General features: G+C 39.2%; 1 protein-coding gene and 1 long non-coding RNA gene across 2 annotated transcripts; both read left to right on the top strand.

Moving 5' to 3' along the window:
* The first annotated feature begins 901 nt into the window (after positions 1-901).
* On the top strand, positions 902-5,137 carry CDF3 (cycling DOF factor 3). Its single transcript, XM_077368489.1, has 2 exons — positions 902-1,138; positions 3,420-5,137. The coding sequence occupies exons 1-2, from the start codon at positions 1,013-1,015 to the stop codon at positions 4,632-4,634; spliced, it is 1,341 nt and encodes a 446-aa protein (XP_077224604.1). The 5' UTR covers positions 902-1,012; the 3' UTR covers positions 4,635-5,137.
* A 7,856-nt stretch (positions 5,138-12,993) lies between these two features.
* On the top strand, positions 12,994-14,413 carry LOC143857873 (uncharacterized). The gene is made up of 3 exons (XR_013238779.1): positions 12,994-13,334; positions 13,420-13,475; positions 14,043-14,413. It is a non-coding gene; the product is annotated as an uncharacterized LOC143857873 (long non-coding RNA).
* Positions 14,414-18,810: the final 4,397 nt, after the last annotated feature.

The following is an 18,810-nucleotide window of genomic DNA, read 5'->3' as shown; positions in this document are numbered from 1 at the left end:
GTAAATAGGTTGTGCCTGAAAAATTATTTACAAAGGATGATTATAGTTCTTCGATCTATAGAGGTTTTCATAATATGCATTTACACTATCGTTCGAAAGGCTATGAATCCTATGGTAGCCGAACCCAACTAGTTTGGGACAGGCTTATTTGAGTTGAGTATCGAAGGGCTATGATCATCCTTTGTATATAATTTTTTGGTCACAACCTATTTATGTTATAGCTCATCAAATGAATGGTTTGGATCATCCAATTGTGCAAGCCGCACAGTACTTTTAGAAGAAAAAAAAGAGACCATAAGGGCTTACACCATTAAAATCTCACTAACACTACGTGTTTATTTATCATGAGATTTTATATGATGGGGGCATGAAGTCATTATGATGCCCGACCGTCAAGTCCCGTGAAGGTGGTACTTCAAAAGTACTACCCTTGAAATTTGATCCAAATATCAAGGGCGGTACAACGGTACTTGACAGTCCGGCACCATATAAAAACTCTGAAGTCAAGTAATTTTATCAGAAAGAAAAGTGGGCCCACTTCTCCGGATGATCCAAACTGTTCAATTGATGGGCCAAAACATAAATAGGACGTACCTAGTAAATCATCTCCGTAAGATGATCCTAACCCTCCGAGTTATGGAACTTTATATATAATGCGGATGGAGATAATTCACATTGTACGGCCTATTCACGTTATGACCCATCAAATGAACGGTTTGGATCATCCTAAGAAGTGTAGGCCCCACTCTAGCGATTTTTTTAAACACTACCCGAGTTATTGGGTGCTGACTAGGACCTGCCCGAATCCACTTTCTTTCAAAGCCACAGAAACTTTGTGGCTGAAAATTCGCTCCACTGATGACGTGGCATCCAGAGCTCATTAAACCCCGAAGGCAGAAAAAACCGAAACAAAAGAACGAGACGAAGAGAAGCTAAACGAACACAAATCTGACCCTCTCTTTTTTTATTATTCGCGTATCGGATTTCGGCCACTGCGTATCGTTTCGGACAAATGTCGGAAACAAGAGATCCGGCTTTTAAGCTTTTCGGAAAAACAATTCCGGTGCCACCAAACGACGGACCCAAAAATCTTGAACTCTGCTTGAAGACTAATGGAGAAAGAGAAGGAGAAGAGAAGGTAATAGAGATTTTTCTAGGGTTTTGGTAGTTATTTTTAGGGTTTCGGCAGTTTTTTCTAGTTTGAAGTTGATTGAATTTGAAAAGCTGAATTTGGTGTTTTATGTTGGGAAATAATATATTCGCCCCTATTGTTACTTTGGACAGCCCTCTCTAGTGTAAAATAGTAGTTATAAATACACTACAGGGGGCTGTCCGTAGTAAAAAAAGGGGAGTTTGAGTATATCACTTTTCCTTTGTTTTTCATGTTACTCTGATTTGGAAAAGTTCAGTTCGGGTTTTTGGGTTCTTTGGGAGGATTTTGTTGCTGAATTATGTTTTTTTTTTTTTTTTTTTTTTTGGAACAGTGTAATTTTCAGCTTTGATTGGCAAGTTTACTGTTTCTCTGGCTTTTCTTTTGCTTTTGATAAAAAAAATATAATTTTTAGTCCTAATTATGTGTTGATATTGGTGGAGAAAACATTAGAGTTTTGGTGGGTTTTGTGTAGTAGTCATTGAAAAATAGTGTTTTTTTAAAGAAGATTTTTTTTTTTGTATTTGTTCTGAATTCTGATAAGAAATTTAAGTTCTGTATAATACACCCAAAGACTTTATTGACAGTAAATGAGGGTTTTGTTTTTCTCTAAATTGGGTTCTGTCACAGTTTAATTTTTCTTTAAAACCATAGTATTTTCTGTTCTTGTTGGAGTTTGTTTAGTCTTCTTAGGTACTGTTTGTAAAAGGTTCCTACTTTTTTCACTCATGAAAAAAAATGACTTAAAACCAATCCTATACAATTTTTACTTAGATGGGCCTTCAACTTATGAAAGTATCCCTTTAAATTGATTATAATTATATCATTTCCCTCTAAATTTTGGAAAGAAAATCAGAAATATTTTTCTTGCATTTCAAACATGGCCTTGGTGTTCTTCAGTAGCTATGTTGTTACAGTGGAATCTGTTTTCATGCTTTGATTTCTCACCATTAAAAAGGTTTTCAAGTAAAATTATAGGATTTGAGTAATACCTAAAAAATTGATTACATCATCTTTCTAATTATATTCTTCTGCAGATTATTGTTTTGGGTCCTGTAATTTTCTTTTTAACTATTATCTTTACTATCGTGTTTTAATTTCTTCTTTTCTCTAATCTTGACTTTTATTTTATGGAGTTTTTCCTTTCCTTTTGTTTTTTTTTAATGGATTTTTTTTCTCAATGTTCTTTTTTTATTAATATCTTTCAACTAACTGAAACATGGAATTGAAGAATTTTCTGTTTAACGAACAATCCGTAAATTCTCGCATATGATTTCTGACCGAATTTCTTATCTTAAACCCCTTTTACTCGAATAAAGATCGTTTTCGTTTGATCAAAGTATCTGATTTTACTAAAATTCAACAAAATTTGTTTTTTCCGACACTTTCGCATATGATTTCTGACCGAATTTCTTATCTTAAACCCCTTTTACTCGAATAAAGATCGTTTTCGTTTGATCAATGTATCTGATTTTACTAAAATTCAACAAAATTTGTTTTTTCCGACACTTTCGCATATGATTTCTGACCGAATTTCTTATCTTAAACCTCTTTTACTCGAATAAAGATCGTTTTCGTTTGATCAATGTATCTGATTTTTACTAAAATTAAACAAAATTTGTTTTTTCCGACACTTTTATTTTTTTTGAAAGATGACAATTTTTTTTCCGACACTTTGCCTACATCAATTGCTAAAGATTTTTTTTTTATCAGTGGTTGAATGTTTCTCATGTAACCATCGAATAATTGTGCATAAAATTACCATTGATTACCTTTTCATACTTTGTTTTTCTTTTCTTTTCTTTTCTTGTTATGGCCATGAAAGCAGAACATTTTTAATTAAGTAGAATTAAATTGGACAGTTATGCAGAAGTTTCAATCTTTCCTCTCCATTCATTCTATCTGAACCATGTTTCAGTCATGGAATGTTCTATTTGTGATCTCTTAAAATGATTTGTTTATATTACCTTTCTATAGTTGGGTTTTCATCCTCCTTTGTTATGATCATGAAATCAGACCATTTCTGTTGTTGAAAATTAAAAGTTATGCACCAATTACACTCCCTTTGGTCTTCTCTAATATGAACCCCCTTGTCAAAATTATACACAAATTGAGGTGTAGACCATTTTCTACTCCCTTTGGTATCTGATCATATCTGGTATGAAGTAAAAAAATTAATGCAAAACTACAACCGACTATAGGTTGTGTTTGTAGGCCAATAATTTGATTGGTGTAACATTTCCCAATGATTGATGGATTTAATTTTCAGGATTCATCAAACCAAAATTATGCTGAAGCAAAAGAAAAAGATCAGTCCCCCCAAATTTCAGAAGAGTTTCGTGCGAAAACTAAGTCCTCAATGATAAATGAGAACCCGAAACAACCTTTGGGGGAAAAAGAAACGGCAGCTGAATATGCTTTGAAACCAGAAGAAGAAGAGAATGAGACTAGTATCTCAAAAGAGAAAACACTAAAAAAGCCAGACAAGATACTACCATGTCCTCGTTGTAACAGTCTCGACACAAAGTTCTGTTACTACAACAATTACAATGTCAACCAACCACGGCATTTCTGTAAGAACTGCCAGAGATACTGGACAGCTGGTGGAACAATGAGGAATGTTCCAATAGGGGCCGGGCGTCGCAGGAATAAGAACTCCGCCTCACATTATCGGTTAACCATGTCAGAAGCCCTCCAAACAGCCCGATCAGATACACACGAAACAATTCACCATGCTACGTTGAAACCCAATGGCACAGTTCTAAATTTCAGCTCAGACGCACCACTCTATGAGTCGATGTCATCAGTGTTGAACCTTTCTGAGAAAAGACCAAAAGAACAGAGAATTATGTTGTCAAGTGGAGGAGAAAATGGCGATGAGAACTCAAGTGGGTCTTCGAATTTGACTCAAGAAGGTAATTGGGCAAACTTGCAAGAGCCAGCAATGCAGAACTGTCAAGGGTTCCCTCCTCAGATGCCTTATTTTCCCGGGGCTCCATGGACTTATCAATGGAGCCCTCAGCTAGCACAACCAAATACATTTTGTCCTTCGAGCTTTCCAATGCCATTTTACCCCGCGCAAGCTTATTGGGGTTGTACCATCCCACCGACTTGGGGTATCCCTTGGATATCACCTCCAATCGGTTCTAATTCTTCGACCTTAGGCAAGCATTCAAGGGAAGGAGACATGCTTAAACAAAGTGATTCGGAGAAAGAACACACGCTCAAACAAAGCAACTCCGAAAGATGCCTGTGGATTCCTAAGTCGATACGGATTGATGACCATGGAGAAAGTGTGAGGAGTTCTATATATGCAACACTTGGGATTAAGAATGACAATGCGGATACAATCAGTGGCAAAGGGCTTTTCAAGGCCTTCCAATCAAAGACCGATGGAAAGAATCACACAGCCGAAAAACCCCATGTCTTGTATGCCAACCCTGCGGCACTTTCGCGGTCACTTAACTTCCATGAGGGCTCATAATGGATCAGTAAGCTGGTGAAAATCTGTTCTTGTAAATTTTGGAAGCTTCAGATCACGGAGATGAGTTTGAAATTCGAACCACTCACTTTCATGCAGAACCATGCCAAGCTTTATAGATGCAAAAGGTTGCATTGAACGAATTGGCAGCGATCCGCTTATGAGAAAGACTTTTTAGGAATTTTCTGGGTTTTGCTGTAGAAGAGCTAATTTCAGAGTAACTCAAACGGCCAATGGTTTGAGCTCCCCTGTATCAATATGAACATGTTCACTATTTTCTTTGTTATAATAGCTTGGTGAGTTTGTGTATATTTATGTATCCATATCAGAGAAAGGGAGGGAAAAGAAACAAAGAGGATTCTCAGATGTACTAAAATAAGTTTATGAATCCAAATCGAGTTCTTTTTCTTTTTTCCTGTATATTTCGAATTAAGAACAGTGAAAGGACTTCTGTTTTCGAAGCGAACTGTATCCAAGTCATGAATTCCATACTAGATCAAGTTGTATATTGCCGTGTTATGATCAGTGTGTGTTCTATGTCTTAAGATCATTGCTTTTAATTTGAATTGAAGAAATGCGTCTATTTTATTCTCTGTTGAATAATTCTAATCTAACTCATGAATTATATCACATGTTTCTCTGATACCGAGAATACAAGAGATGGGTTTCAGACTACTTGCTCCCTCTTCATAAACTACATTATCAGATTTCCACTCTGAACATATCTGAAGTAGAAAGGATGATGCTCTGATGCAACAAAATCTCAAGTTTGTGTCACTCACCTCATGGAATTCTTAAGTTCCAGTGTCCCTATACACAGTAAATACTGAAAGAACACTGAAGATCAGATGTACAACTCAAAATATCTGGTGAGAAAAATGGATATGGTCCTTCAATTGCTTAGAAAATATCCAAAGATTTCAATTATGTAGGTTTGGATGAGGCCAAGTTGTTAGAAGCCATTCCTTTTAAATGTGCTTTAAAGAATACAAGGAATACATGGACAAGAGGATTGGAAAACATGGCAAACATAAGAAAAAGTTCTTGTTGTAGGACCATCTCTTTTGTGTGGATAAGCATGAATTTTTCTTTCAGAAAAGGCCAAGCATCTTTCTTTTTCAGGTCAAAAAGTCATGACCACTAAGGGAAACAGGTGGAAAGCTGAGGATGAAAATGACATGATGAAAAAGGTCTCCATTTCATATGTAGAATAACAAAGCCAAAACAGAACCACCAAAAGATAATTCACTACCCTTAATATTCACCACCTTCTGTTTTCTTTGTTTTTTTGTTTTTTTTTTGGGCGCTGATATTCCCCCGCCCCCCCACTTGAATCATGTTAGTGCACGTTTCCCAGACCCCCATCTCTCTCTCTCTCTCTCTCTCTCTCTCTCTCTCTCTCTCTCTCTACAACAGGAACAGTTGATGGGCCCCAAAATTCTCCTCCTTGGTGCCCAAATCCAACCCACTATGACAGTGTACCGTCCAGACCATAGGATGATCCAAGCGGTCCACTTGATAGGCCACATCGTAAATAGGTTGTGTCCCAAAAAACCATTTCCATATGATGATCCTAGCCCTAAGATATAAAGAGAAATTGCTTATTATGGAAACATCTATAGATTGGAGGGTTGTGATCATCCTGTTCAAATGATTTTTGGGGCACAAGCCAGTTACGTTATGGCCCATCAAATGGACGGCTCGGATAATCTTATGGTCTAGACAGTACACTTCATTTTCAAAAATATGGGTGGGGCTTAAATTGGGCCTTAATGTTACTGTACGACCAACTCTATAGGATTATCTGAACCATGGACGGCTTGGATCATCCTATGTTGAGGACGGGCCTTAATGTAACTGTACGACCAACTCCATAGGATGATCCAAACCATTCATTTGATGGGCCACAATGTACATAGGTTGTGCCCCAAAAATCATTTCCATAGGATGATCACAACCCTACAATCTATAGAGGTTGCAAAAGATGTAGTTTCTATTTAGAACGGACGGCTAGGATCAGCCTATGGAAATGATATTTTTGGACGCAACCTATTTACGTTTATGGCCCATCAAATGGACGGTTTGGATTATCCTATGGTGTGGTATGGGCGGCCTACGTTGTTCAGATTTTATTTATTTTTCTTTAAATTCATGGGAAACCACATAATTCCTATAAGCTTAGTTGTTATGGGACCCAATGCATGTGTTCTTGCCTTTTCTTCCTTTTAAAAGGAGACAAAAGGCCTTCTCTCCCATCTGTATACCAGAATTCTGTTCTTTCTTGGTCTCCACAGGACCACAGCCCCTAAAGTTGGGAGAGTTGACAGCAATTTGATCAGAGACTGTGATTTCCATCTTGATGATCTTGACTATACTCTTATCATGCGAACTTTGATTGTTTACGTCAAGTGGCCAGCCTGCTGGTCCCAAATTCACAGACACTAGAATTTGACTGTTAGCAAACAGAGGGAGCATTTTGGGCGTAAAATCCACTCCTCTCCTGAATGTTTGTCACGTGGGATTGAGCCTAAAAAGGAAATCGAACTTGCCTCTTAGAAAGTAAATGCAGGAAGGATTCTCCATCTCTCCGACTCTGGAAACATGCTCCTTTTGGGACTGGCCTTCTGTTTTTCTTCAGCATCATCAGAGCATGTATCAGATGGGGTTCTTACAATCAAAGTCATCGGATCAAACCTCCAGAAAACTTCTCGATTTTCATCTAATGATCAACATTACAACTTAATTCCCCCGTGTACCCATAAATCTAATGGCCCAAATCGTCTAACTATGGTATGTGTCTAGTGTCATGGGCCTTCGGTCTGATGACGAGGTCTGTGCAACAATTGTGACGTCTCACGATAAAGCAAGTCAGCCAAGCAAGGTTGTAAGGCTTCAACTTATAAAGGAAGCTAAGTTCTCAAGCACACAAGAAGCAAAATTTCAAGTGAAGTTACAATAGGACGTTGCCAAAGGCTAAGGCTACTAAAAATGAGCCGATCACTTATTGAGTAGAATGGAATTCCTACTGGGATATGCACTAGCAAGCAAGGTCCCAGGTTAAAGGGAGGAAGTAACTTTCGTGCTTGGACAGGAGTGACCCCCAAAGGTATTATGGGAACATGGTCACTTTTTAATACCGACTGAGTCCCCGCTATTGACATATACAGACTCTGTACATATGATACAACATTTTTTATTTAAAAATAAATAAAGTATATTAATATAATAAGAACCCAAAAAAATTACTTACAAACTATACTTGAAGTTGGTGATTATGTTGCAATAAAGCAGATCAAATCCGGATTTATTTCTGTCTACAGCTTCAAGTGATATGATTAAAAAAAGCTTATAAAATCACTTTTTTCTCATATTAGCTAGAATTATACCCCTAATTTACAATATATCACTATATATCAGCTATAAATTACAGAATCATACCTCTATTTCGTAATATATCACAATATATCGGCTATAAATTGTAGAATCATACCTAATTCACGATTTATCACAATATATCAGCTATACACTATAGAATCATATCCCAAAGAGGCAATATATTACTATATATATATATATATATATGTTCTATAAATTGCAGAATAATATCTCTAATCCGTGTTTTTTTCTTTGAAGAAAAACACGTTTTGTAGGTTTTCCGTTTAATACTTAATAATATGTTTAAAATTTTGTAGCAAAAAAGCTCTATGTTTAAAGAAAATATTTAAAACGCATTTTAAACGTACCGACCACTTTTTTTTTCGTAACTTTTCAACTTTACCCCTTTTTAAATGACAAATTTTAAACGCATTAAATGATTTTCCGTGTTTCCATGTATTTGACCATTTTTTTTACTACGTTTTTTGAACAAATTCCTTATTAAACTCGAATTTTTCCAGTCCCATTTTTTTTATCCCAATCACGTTTTGCTAACTCTGATTACTCCTTGAGTACTTGATTGTTTCTCCCTGTAAATCTAATGACCCTGTTCATGGGGCTGTAGTTAAGCGCCCCAAGTGCACATTAGCATCAACCATTTATTATATTGGAAAGGTAGTTGATTTCCATTTAAATTCTACTCTAGTCAGCCTTCCTTGTCACACTTGCATTCACTTTGTTACTTTCTTCTTCTCCCCAAGCCACTAATCTATGTGAGATTAACAACTAAATTATATGAAATAATTAATATATTTAATATTAGATTAGATTATAGTGCTTAGAAGTTCAGCAAATGAAATAGCATTTTCCTAACTTGCACTTTCCCATGAAAGAAAGAAAAAAGTGCAACAAAGTGCCCAACTTTCCTTCTCTTAGTTCCTACTCTCTACTCTAGTGGGGAAGGGTCAAACTATAAATATAGAGAAAACAAGGTTAGTGCTAGGAAGAGTCTTCTATAAAGCTCATGTCTTTCACAAGCTTAAAAGGACAGAAAATTCTGTCGTGGGTGTAAAGGAGTCAAAGAAACTCATCTCAACCATAACTTTTTGTAAACTATGCTGAAGTGCCCTCAATGCTTTCTACTTTGGTAGCCCACCAACAGGGAAAAGTAATATGAATGGGTTTGAGTAGAGATGGTGGGATCCATCTTATCAAGAGAGAGTTTATATATGCGAAAAAATAATATAATCTTCCCCATTTCTTCCCTGGGCCACCCCCTGATAGTGTAAAAAGAGGTCATAAATACACAAGGGGATGGACCAGAGAAGAAAAGGGAACGAATACACACTTCCCTTTTTATATGTGGAAATGATATACTCTCCCCTTTTTGTCACTAAGCCACCCCTTGTAGTCTAAGAAGACTAGTCATAAATAGATAGAGGGTGTGGCCCGGGGAAGAAAAGGGGTGAATATGTCACTTCCCCTTTATGTGGGGTCCGGGTGGACTTGCACGTAATCAAAGTGCCTTCCTTTGATTCAACAACAACTGCCTTGTAAAGAGGCTGCTCTTGGATGAAATATTGAAATATGAAGGGAAACACCATTTTAGTACCCCATTAGGTGCAAGTGCACCATATAATTTTTAATAAAAACATGTGTAAAATGGTGGGCTCCACACATGCTATGTATTACGTGTAAAAAAAATTCTATGGAGAACAATATTCTGTGGAAAAAAGTCCTAGGTCAAGAAGGTTTGCAATTTGGGAAGTGATATTTACGCCCCTTTTAATCATCAGGGACACCCAGCGCCAATGTACGTTGCAATCAAACCCACTTGATTTTTCTACAATCAAGTACATTAGCCCCCCTTTAGTCATTGATACACCAGCGCTGGGTGTCCCTGTTGATCAAAAGGGGCGTCAATATCACTTCCCTTGCAATTTTCCTTGAAAAGACTGGGGGTGGGTGGGTTGGGGGTAGGGCTGCAACTCGGGTCGGGCGGGTCGGGTTTTGAGAACCCAACCCTACCCGAGAAATATCTCGGGTCGGGTCGGGTCGGCTTTTTTTTCGGAAAACCCACGATTCCCAAACCCGGCCCTACCCATGATAAATCTCGGGTCGGTTTGGGTCGGGTCGGGTTTTTTCACGTTGACGCAATTTTTTAAGGAAAATTCTTATTTGGCAAGGCAACTCAACTCATAGAAGTAGAAATTACACTCACATTACACTTGAATCAAACAATGATGTCATTACACTCATATTACACTTGAATCAAACAATGCTGTAATTGAACAATGTTGTAATTACAATCAAACAATGCTGAATCAAACACTTGAATCAACTCAACTCATAGAAGCAGAAATTACACTCACATACAATAACAGTGGGTGCGTGGGTTTTCACTTTTAACTTTTAACTAACAATAGAAAAAAATGTACATACTATAACTTATGTAACTCGGGTCGGGTCGGGTCGGGCCCCTTCAAACCCGGCTCGACCCGAGATTCATGCGGGCTTTTAAATGCTCAACCCGGTTCGACCCAAAACCCATGAAACCTGAACCCAACACAGGCTATTTTCGGGTCGGGTCGATGCGGGTCGGGTAAAACCCGGCTCGAGTTGCAGCCCTAGTTGGGGGTGTGTGTGTCTGCGTGCGTGTGTGTGTGTGTGTGGGGTGGGGGGGAGAGGTTGTTTTGGAAAATTTTCTATGGAAATAAATTTCCAATAAAAAATTTTCATGGAAAAAATAGATGGCAAAATGAAACCTCAGCATATTATATACATGCTACTTATGTGCCCACTACAATGTTTTGATGATAAGACGAACTCACTTGTCTTTTATTATTTAACAAACTGTCGAAAAAGGCTATTATTACAATTCCCCCAGTAAGCTCTGGGCAGCCAATTAAAAAAGGGATTTGGTAGGGGCAATTGCATAGCAAAAGGCATCTCGCAGACCGGCTTTTGCACGAGAGAGCAGCCACATAGGCTCACTTTTCAACAGATTTTGTCTTATTCACGAGGTGGCTGCTCCTGCAAGATATATATAATATATAATTTTGTAACTCTTGCATGCATATGACAACATTGCTATTATATAAGCCTCAGAGGATTCCTCTGGGACCCTTTATCCTAGATTGTAATTCTTTTTCAGTCAGGGTCTGCTTAACCCTAATTTACCGAGCCAAAAAAAAAACATTGCTATTATATGTGATAACCAGAAAAATAAATAAATCATCAATGCATAAGAGCCAACTACTCAACCAGAATATGAATTTCAGAATTTGAGAATGGATACCATCCTTCTGTTAGGAAAAGGAAAAACTACCAAGTTGCCGAGCAATTTTGGAAAAACACACTGCCTTGGAATCACACCATCACCTCGACTGGGTTAAATGTTGTCATATGCATGCAGTTTGCAGCCGACTGCCACCATGCGGTGGGGCACAAGACCTAATGCGACCGACGCCTTCACAGCCCTCGGCTGGGTTAAATGTCTGGCAGCCTGCCACTTCGCTGACTCAACACTCTTGGGGACCGTACAAACCCCCCCCCCCAACCCTCGCCAAGTGCCAGCTAATCCCCACCAGAACAGCACAAGATCATGTCATTCACTGGGCCATGCCTGTCAGAGACTGTACACTGTCCCATCACCGCCAACTCCTGGCCATCACCGTCAACCGCTAGATTAGCACCGTAAGCAACAGATTGCCCCACGTCACGGACTTGCCATCTCTGGCAACCGTTTCACACCAGTGCAGAAGCCCACACCAGCGATGTCCGCTACGTCGCTATCACATCGCACCCGAGCTACAAAGAACTTCCGCTTATAAAATAGAACCGTCCACTCCATTTCAAAGCTAATGCTAGAATCAGGGGCGATGCCACATGAGAGGAAAGGGGGGCAATTTGCCCCCCTTAATTTTTTGGAAAAAAAAAAATATACCTTCATGTCTTAATATTTTTTTATCTTTACCCCTTTTTTTAAAAAATATGCCCTCCTTTCTAATCATCCCTAAGATAGAAAATAAATTTAAAATTTTAATTTTACCATTTTTATCTCCCTTTTTTGTGCAAAATTTATTATAATTTTTGCCTCCCATGCAAAATTTCAAATAGAAATTTTTTCTATCTTAATTTTAAGATAGATAAAAAAATTACTATAATTTTTGCCCCCCTTGTGCAAAATTTCTGGCATCGCCGCCTAGAATGCCTAAATGCTAAACCACCACTCATGACCTAGGTGAGCAGACCCCGACACCATGTTTGGACCACCAAGTAACACAAAAACGGTCAGTGCTTGGTTCTCATTCCTTAGCCGCTATCTAACTTGAATGTTCAAATGTTCTCTCGGAGTTCTCACTTCGTGTATCTCTAACCTTTCGTCTGTGAGCGTAGGTCACAGGCTGAGACCAACACTCTTCTAGATTTTAACACCAACATTCTTCTTATTCGGTTGTTAGAATTTTTTCTGTTTGTTATTCTTCTTTCCTGAAAAAAAATCCTAATATTCAAGCAATAAAATAATGAAAACGAAATGAAGAAGAGGAATTAATATTTTAATCCTTTTACCCATGGTTTGAAATTTAGGATTTCGGTCAACACCGACACTGAAACGACCAAAATCCGAAATATCCAAAATGTCCAAAATTTCGACTAAATTTTGGAAATTTCGGTAATTTCGGTTAAATTTCACATAAAATATTAATTTTCTATTCCTTCACAAAATTTCGGCAGAAATTTTGGCCCAAAAAACCGACATTTCGAACGTCTTTACCTAATTTCGACCGAAAGTTTGGGATTTCGGCTAGGTCCGAAATATGTGCCGAAACCGAAATTTCAAACCATGCTTTTACAACGTGTAGGTTTCACAGAGATAAAAGCAGGATGACTCGTACAAAGCATAACCCCCGAGAAAGGCGGTTTGTGGATACATCCAAAACCAGTTTTTGGAGTCATATCAACCGTGGGTATAAATGTCCTTTCAACCACACTTCTCATTTTGTTGGCCACTACGCACGAAAAAGAGGAACGTGTGTTTGTCAAATCTCTACGCAAAACTAGTTCCATCTGATCAAACCATAGCACTATTTGAGAATCTGAGAACAACCCATTTCTCAAAATGGTGAACAAATCATGGGTTTTTTAAAATTGAGTTGTGTTTGATCTGCTTGTGTGGCAAAAGTGGGATTCTAGAAACAATTCAGGGCTCCATTTTCAAATCTGAGAACAACCCATTTGCTTAAAAGGGGAAAGAAATCATGGGTCGATCTTACTTTCTCATGGTTATCCTTATTTCATCTGTCTTAGCTCTCTGCTTTTCTCAAGGTGCAGTTCATCTGTTTGCTTTTTTTTTTCCTCCTATCATTCCTTTTTTGTATTTTCATTGACCTTTTTTTATGTCTGTCTTTAGGATTTGGGAGGAAGGGTATGCAATTTGAGAAAGTAGCAAATTTCGATCCTGATGAGGTGAGTTTTGTTAAGTCCCTAGATGTGTTCCACAAGAGGTGAAATTAATCTATTAGTTTAGATATTTGTAGTTTGTAGAGATTTCTCTATAGTTGTTTGATATGAGATTCTTAGAGATAAGGGTTAAGGTTTCTTGATTAGATTGGGTAGGAGTTTAGAGGAAGTGGCAAGTGAGTTTCTATTTGTTATAAATAGCACGTAAATAACATTTCTTCAAGTGTTTATGTGCACAAAGGACAACTGATCCTTCCCTCAAGATGGGTCAAGAGGCTGATCAAGATGGGTCAAGAGGCTGATCTTCCCTCTAAGAAGATCAATCAAACTGCGAACCAATCAAAATCAAACTGCGAACCGATTTGGGTTTCTAACAATTGGTATTATAGAGAAATCTCCTCAAATTACATATATTTAAACTAATTTGTTAATTCCACCCTAAGTGGGTCCCACCTAGGCACTTGACAGGTTTTCATTTAATCAAGTTATGGTGAAGGATTTTGTATTTTTAGCCTCTCTTTTTTTTGTCTGTGTCAGTCTTGAAATCTTCCTCTTTCTTTTGTTGAGTTTTAGGAGAAATCATTGGAAGGAAGGATGATGCTGGTATCTACAATGGATTATGAGGATCCTGGGGCCAACACAAACCCTGTCTATGGAGCTTTATTCAGCCCTCCTCCACCAGGCCCCAACAATTAATTGCAAGTTAAAATAGAGAAACACTTTCCTGGATATGAATAGGTAAATTCCCTCCACAGTGTGTAAATTCCTCTGTTCATGAACAAGTGAGTAAGAGTGTCAGTCTATGGTGTGGTTTACATGCAATCAATGTTTTCTTTGTTTGATTTTTTTAATGTTGCCTAAAGAAAGAAGATCTGAATTATTGTGTTATATTGGGATACTTTTCTAGAGTCTGCATGCTTCTAAATGTAAGGATTGCTAAGCCACTATTGTCTCCAATCTGACTACTGTAGATTTAGTTTAGTTTAATGAGGGTTCTTGGATTGAATTTTTAAATAAAATAAGGGCAGTGAAAATCGACTCCCCAAATTGATAAATCGACTCCCATGTGTCTATCTCTCACCTCTTTCTCTCTCTAACCCAAGGAGAGAGAAAGACACATGGGGAGTCGATTTATCACTCCCCTAAAATAATAGTAGATTGAGATAGAGAAATTGAGAGATTAAGGGCCTCTTTGGATGCCATATTTGCATATAAGAAAACGAGTCATTACCCATGCAAAATTTTATCTAGTTTTATTGTGAGAAGCAGCAACATTTTCCTCAAGGATTAGGCCAGAAGGCAGATTGTTTGAGCCCAGTCCGGCATAAGAATTTCCTATGGGCCCAGAAGGTGGGATATGTTCAACCTAGGCCACCAAACCCATCTGGCCCAGAAGATACATCATGGTTTGGACCCACTCACTCCGCCACTGAGGCCATGATGAGGATGTAAGGGATAAGGCCCAGAAGGTACATCGTGGTTTGAGTCCACTCCGCCACTGAATCCGTGATGAGGATCTAAGGGATTAGGCCCAGCAGCTACATCGTGGTTTGGGCCCACTTCACCACTGAAGCCATGATGAGGATCTAAGGGATTTAGGCCCAGAAGGTACATCGTGGTTTGGGCCCACTCCGCCACTGAAGCCATGGTGATGATCTAAGGGATTAGGCCCAGAAGATACATCGTGGTTTGGGCCCACTCCGCCACTGAAGCCATGGTGAGGATCTAAGGGATTAGGCCCAGAAGGTACATCGTGGTTTGGGCCCACTCCGCCACTGAAGCCATGATGAGGATCTAAGGGATTAGGCCCAGAAGGTACATCATGGTTTGGGCCCACTCCGCCACTGAACCCATGATGAAGATCTTAGGGATTAGGCCCAGAAGGTACATCGTGGTTTGGGCCCACTCTGCCACTGAATCCATGATGAGGATCTAAGGGATTGGGCCCAGAAGGTACATCGTGGTTTGGATACGGTGCATTGTGGTTTGGATACACTCCTCGGCCGAAGCCATTTCCCTGATGATCAAGACCAGAATATGGAAGAATATCCTCAATTCCGCCATTAAAATCACGTATTCCATGAACACTGCTCAAAGCCATGGCCATGGCAAGGAGAAGCAACATGACAACTTTGATCCTCATTTACTCGTACTCAAATACTTACACCTCCTTCCAATGAATTACAAATCACTTATTTATAGTTGTGGAAGATGATGGCGCCGGAATCCAGGTCTGCAATCGCGCAGTGGGTAGAGGGCCTCCGCTGGGGTCTGCAATCACAAACAAAGGGGTCAAGGAGGTCCGGGGTAGGTCACGGACGACCACTTCGACACCCAAGTCAGATTCTGGACCAACAATATAATGAACAACAAGAAATGGCTGAGGTATAATCAGGTTTACCGAGACCGGTATGCGGGTTCTTTCTCTGATATCTGGGTGAGAGGGTCGGAGGCGGCGGGTATGAAAAAAAGGAGGAGGGGGAGGGAATAAGGCGTCCAGCACCTCTTTCCCCTCTCTTACTTAGGGTCGGAAAATCTTAGCAACAAACCCAGAACTCCTTTTGATGGTGCCTCATTTTTTAGAGTAGCTTCCTCCCTTTGGTCGGATTTGGGAGGGGGGAGTGGATGGCATCCTCCCTTTTGGGACTTCAGGGTGTATTTATACTTTGATCTCGTATGTAAATCCTCTTCATGGAGCACCACGTGGATTTTTTCATCATTTCAGAGAGAAAAACCTTCTTTCGTTCAATTAGGCTGCCCCCTGGTTCGACGGCGCGCGTGATTTTGTTATGTAATATTACCCATAATCGTGATGATTAAGTTTTTTTTAGGCGGAGAGGCGACACGGGGCAAGATCACGTGGTTTTACCGTGTATTAATGTCTTTCCTAATCATGATTAGATTCCTTCGCCGCATAGGCGACACGTGATGAGATTCAAGGGTCCCGCCGTATTTGTGTCCTATCATAAGAGACGTTAAAAGAAATATAGTTGGAAGCAGCGAGCAATGTTGGATATCTTTATGATTCTTGGAAATCTTCTACTTTATTGTTTATATATTTTCAGTATAATCTATGAACAACCAAATAAATTCTTGATATTGTATGTTCATATCTAGGAAATACATTACTCTCAATTCAAAATCTCAATTAATGTTAGTGTTGAGGTTCCATGCAAAAGCAAATGGTCCCACATCGGATGAGTGAAATGGATGAGGATGGGTTATAAGGGAATGGGCACCCTCCCCCTCTAACAGCTAGCTTTTAGGGGTGAGTTCTGGGCACCCTCCTCCTCTAACAGCTAGCTTTTAGGGGTGAGTTCTACCCGGTTAAAATCGCTGATAGTTAGGATGAGGGTGTGCTGATTGAGACAGTTAATTCCATGAAAGTACACTAAGGCCAGGCTTGGCAACCATGAAAACGGGAATCCGTTTTGTGAAAAAAAATGGCATCATTCATTGGAGCCACGTTTTTTAATTTCACTCTATTTTGGGACTTTATTTCTATGTTATTGATTTGTTTTCAATTTCTTTCTATTTTCGGTAGGACCGATGCACGGTTGGTCTTGAAAAATGGGAGGGAACTCAAATCCCCAGCAATAAATATATCTTGAAAAAGTCAAATCAAAGGTCACATCACAACCTAGTAGGACCAACCGTGTGATGCACGGTTTAAAAGTTAAATTAAGATGGAAAACAAATAGTCCACAGTTTGGAAGTTAACCAATAGTTTGTTAGCAACCTAAACAAAACCAATCAAACATGAAAAATTGCTTCGAGCTTTCCTCACTCTTTACTTAACCGAGCCTGCTTTCACTCTCAAAATTACCAACACACACACACACACACGCACGCAAGAATACAATAAATAAACAGATAGAATAAAGCGACACGATAGTAGAGAAATAATCACTATTTAGATGGCACAAAGACTTCATCCAAAAGTCCAAATTTTCAACATACAGCATAGTAACAAAAAGAACGAAAGAGCCCGCATACTTCATAAACAATTACAGATAGACCTGGAAAAAAGTGACCCGGACCCGCGGGTCCACCCGGCCCGCCCGTAAATTCCGGGTCCAGGTCACCAATATGTGACCCGTTTGAAATTGACCGGCGGGTCCATCCGGCCCGTCAAAACTGGGCCGGACCGGGTGGACCCGCGGGTGCCCGTAGAGAAGTACAAAAGTTTTATTTTGGCCTTTTTTCCGTAATTGTCATAATTTTTTAATTTTCTTTGTATAATTTTTCTACCGTGCTTCCATTTTTCAGTGATTTTTCATTTAAAACTTAGTATTATATATTGCTATTATTTATTGCTAGCCACCTTAGCGCAAATCATACTTCTGCCTATCTTTGCAAAGGATGGGCGACAAGCCGAAAAGTAGCCTCGGCGAAGGTGGCTAGCGAATCCCTATACAAAAAAAAATCTAAAAAAAAACAAGTCAAAAATCCGGGTGACCCGTGGTCGACCCGGCCAGTACTGGGTGTGGGTCCAAGCTCAATGACCGTAAAATTTTCCGGGTCATTTTGACCCGGACCCGTACGGGCCGGCCCGCCCGTTTGCCAGGTCTAATTACAGAGCATGCCTGTTATACAAAGTCCAATTTCCTCATCCAAATTTACTTTAGAACTGTAATTACAATGGATCATCAAATTAAGGTGTCGTTTAGATAAACAGGTCCAATCTGTTAAATGAAAAGTAAGATCGAATAAGTACTCTGCCTTTTATTTTAAGAATTCAATTTGAGTCCAAAATTGATTAGACTTGCATGAAACTCCACCAATAGTGGGCCATCCACACCAAAACCTTTGCCTTTTATTTTAATAACTTTCCATTTAACCACTGTAAATTTGAGGGTTAATATTTTCAATAATTAACAAAAGAATAAGAAACATTTTTGATAAATTTGCATGTAAAGTTAATTAGTGGTCTGATATATGCAAGACCATGTTTTGATTATGAGTCGACTCACCTTTTTTTTACATGGATAAAAGATGTGGAATGTGAATGGGAAGGGTTACGTGTATTTGGAATGTTACTAATGAGAGTAAGGAAGGTGGGGTGGTATATAGGGCTGGCAATTCCACTCGGCAAAGTGGGGATCCACCCCGCCCCACTTGGGGAGGGGATTCTCCGATCTGAGCGGGGAAGGGGATTTAAAAAATTCCCCGGTGCGGGGACGGGGAGGGGATGGGGATGGAGTTGGACCCGCCCCGCCCCGCCCCGCCTCACCCCACCCCGCATTAATGCCATTTTTTTGTATTTTTTTAAGTGTTTTTTTTGGGAAAACTACTAGAAACCCCTTGGATCAAAACATATCTACAAGATTCCCCCAAAATT

This window comes from Tasmannia lanceolata, unplaced genomic scaffold, assembly GCF_043159265.1.
Source record: "Tasmannia lanceolata isolate RefF3 unplaced genomic scaffold, GAP_Taslan_0.1 ptg000025l, whole genome shotgun sequence".
NCBI lineage: Eukaryota > Viridiplantae > Streptophyta > Magnoliopsida > Canellales > Winteraceae > Tasmannia > Tasmannia lanceolata.
This window is presented reverse-complemented; position numbering and strand designations above follow the sequence as displayed.

Bases quoted from the DNA above. Each gene is read 5' to 3' on its own strand.
- CDF3 (XM_077368489.1), top strand. From the start codon at position 1,013: ATGTCGGAAACAAGAGATCCGGCTTTTAAGCTTTTCGGAAAAACAATT. The intron at 1,139-3,419 runs GTAATAGAGATT...TTTAATTTTCAG, and splicing joins AAAGAGAAGGAGAAGAGAAG to GATTCATCAAACCAAAATTA.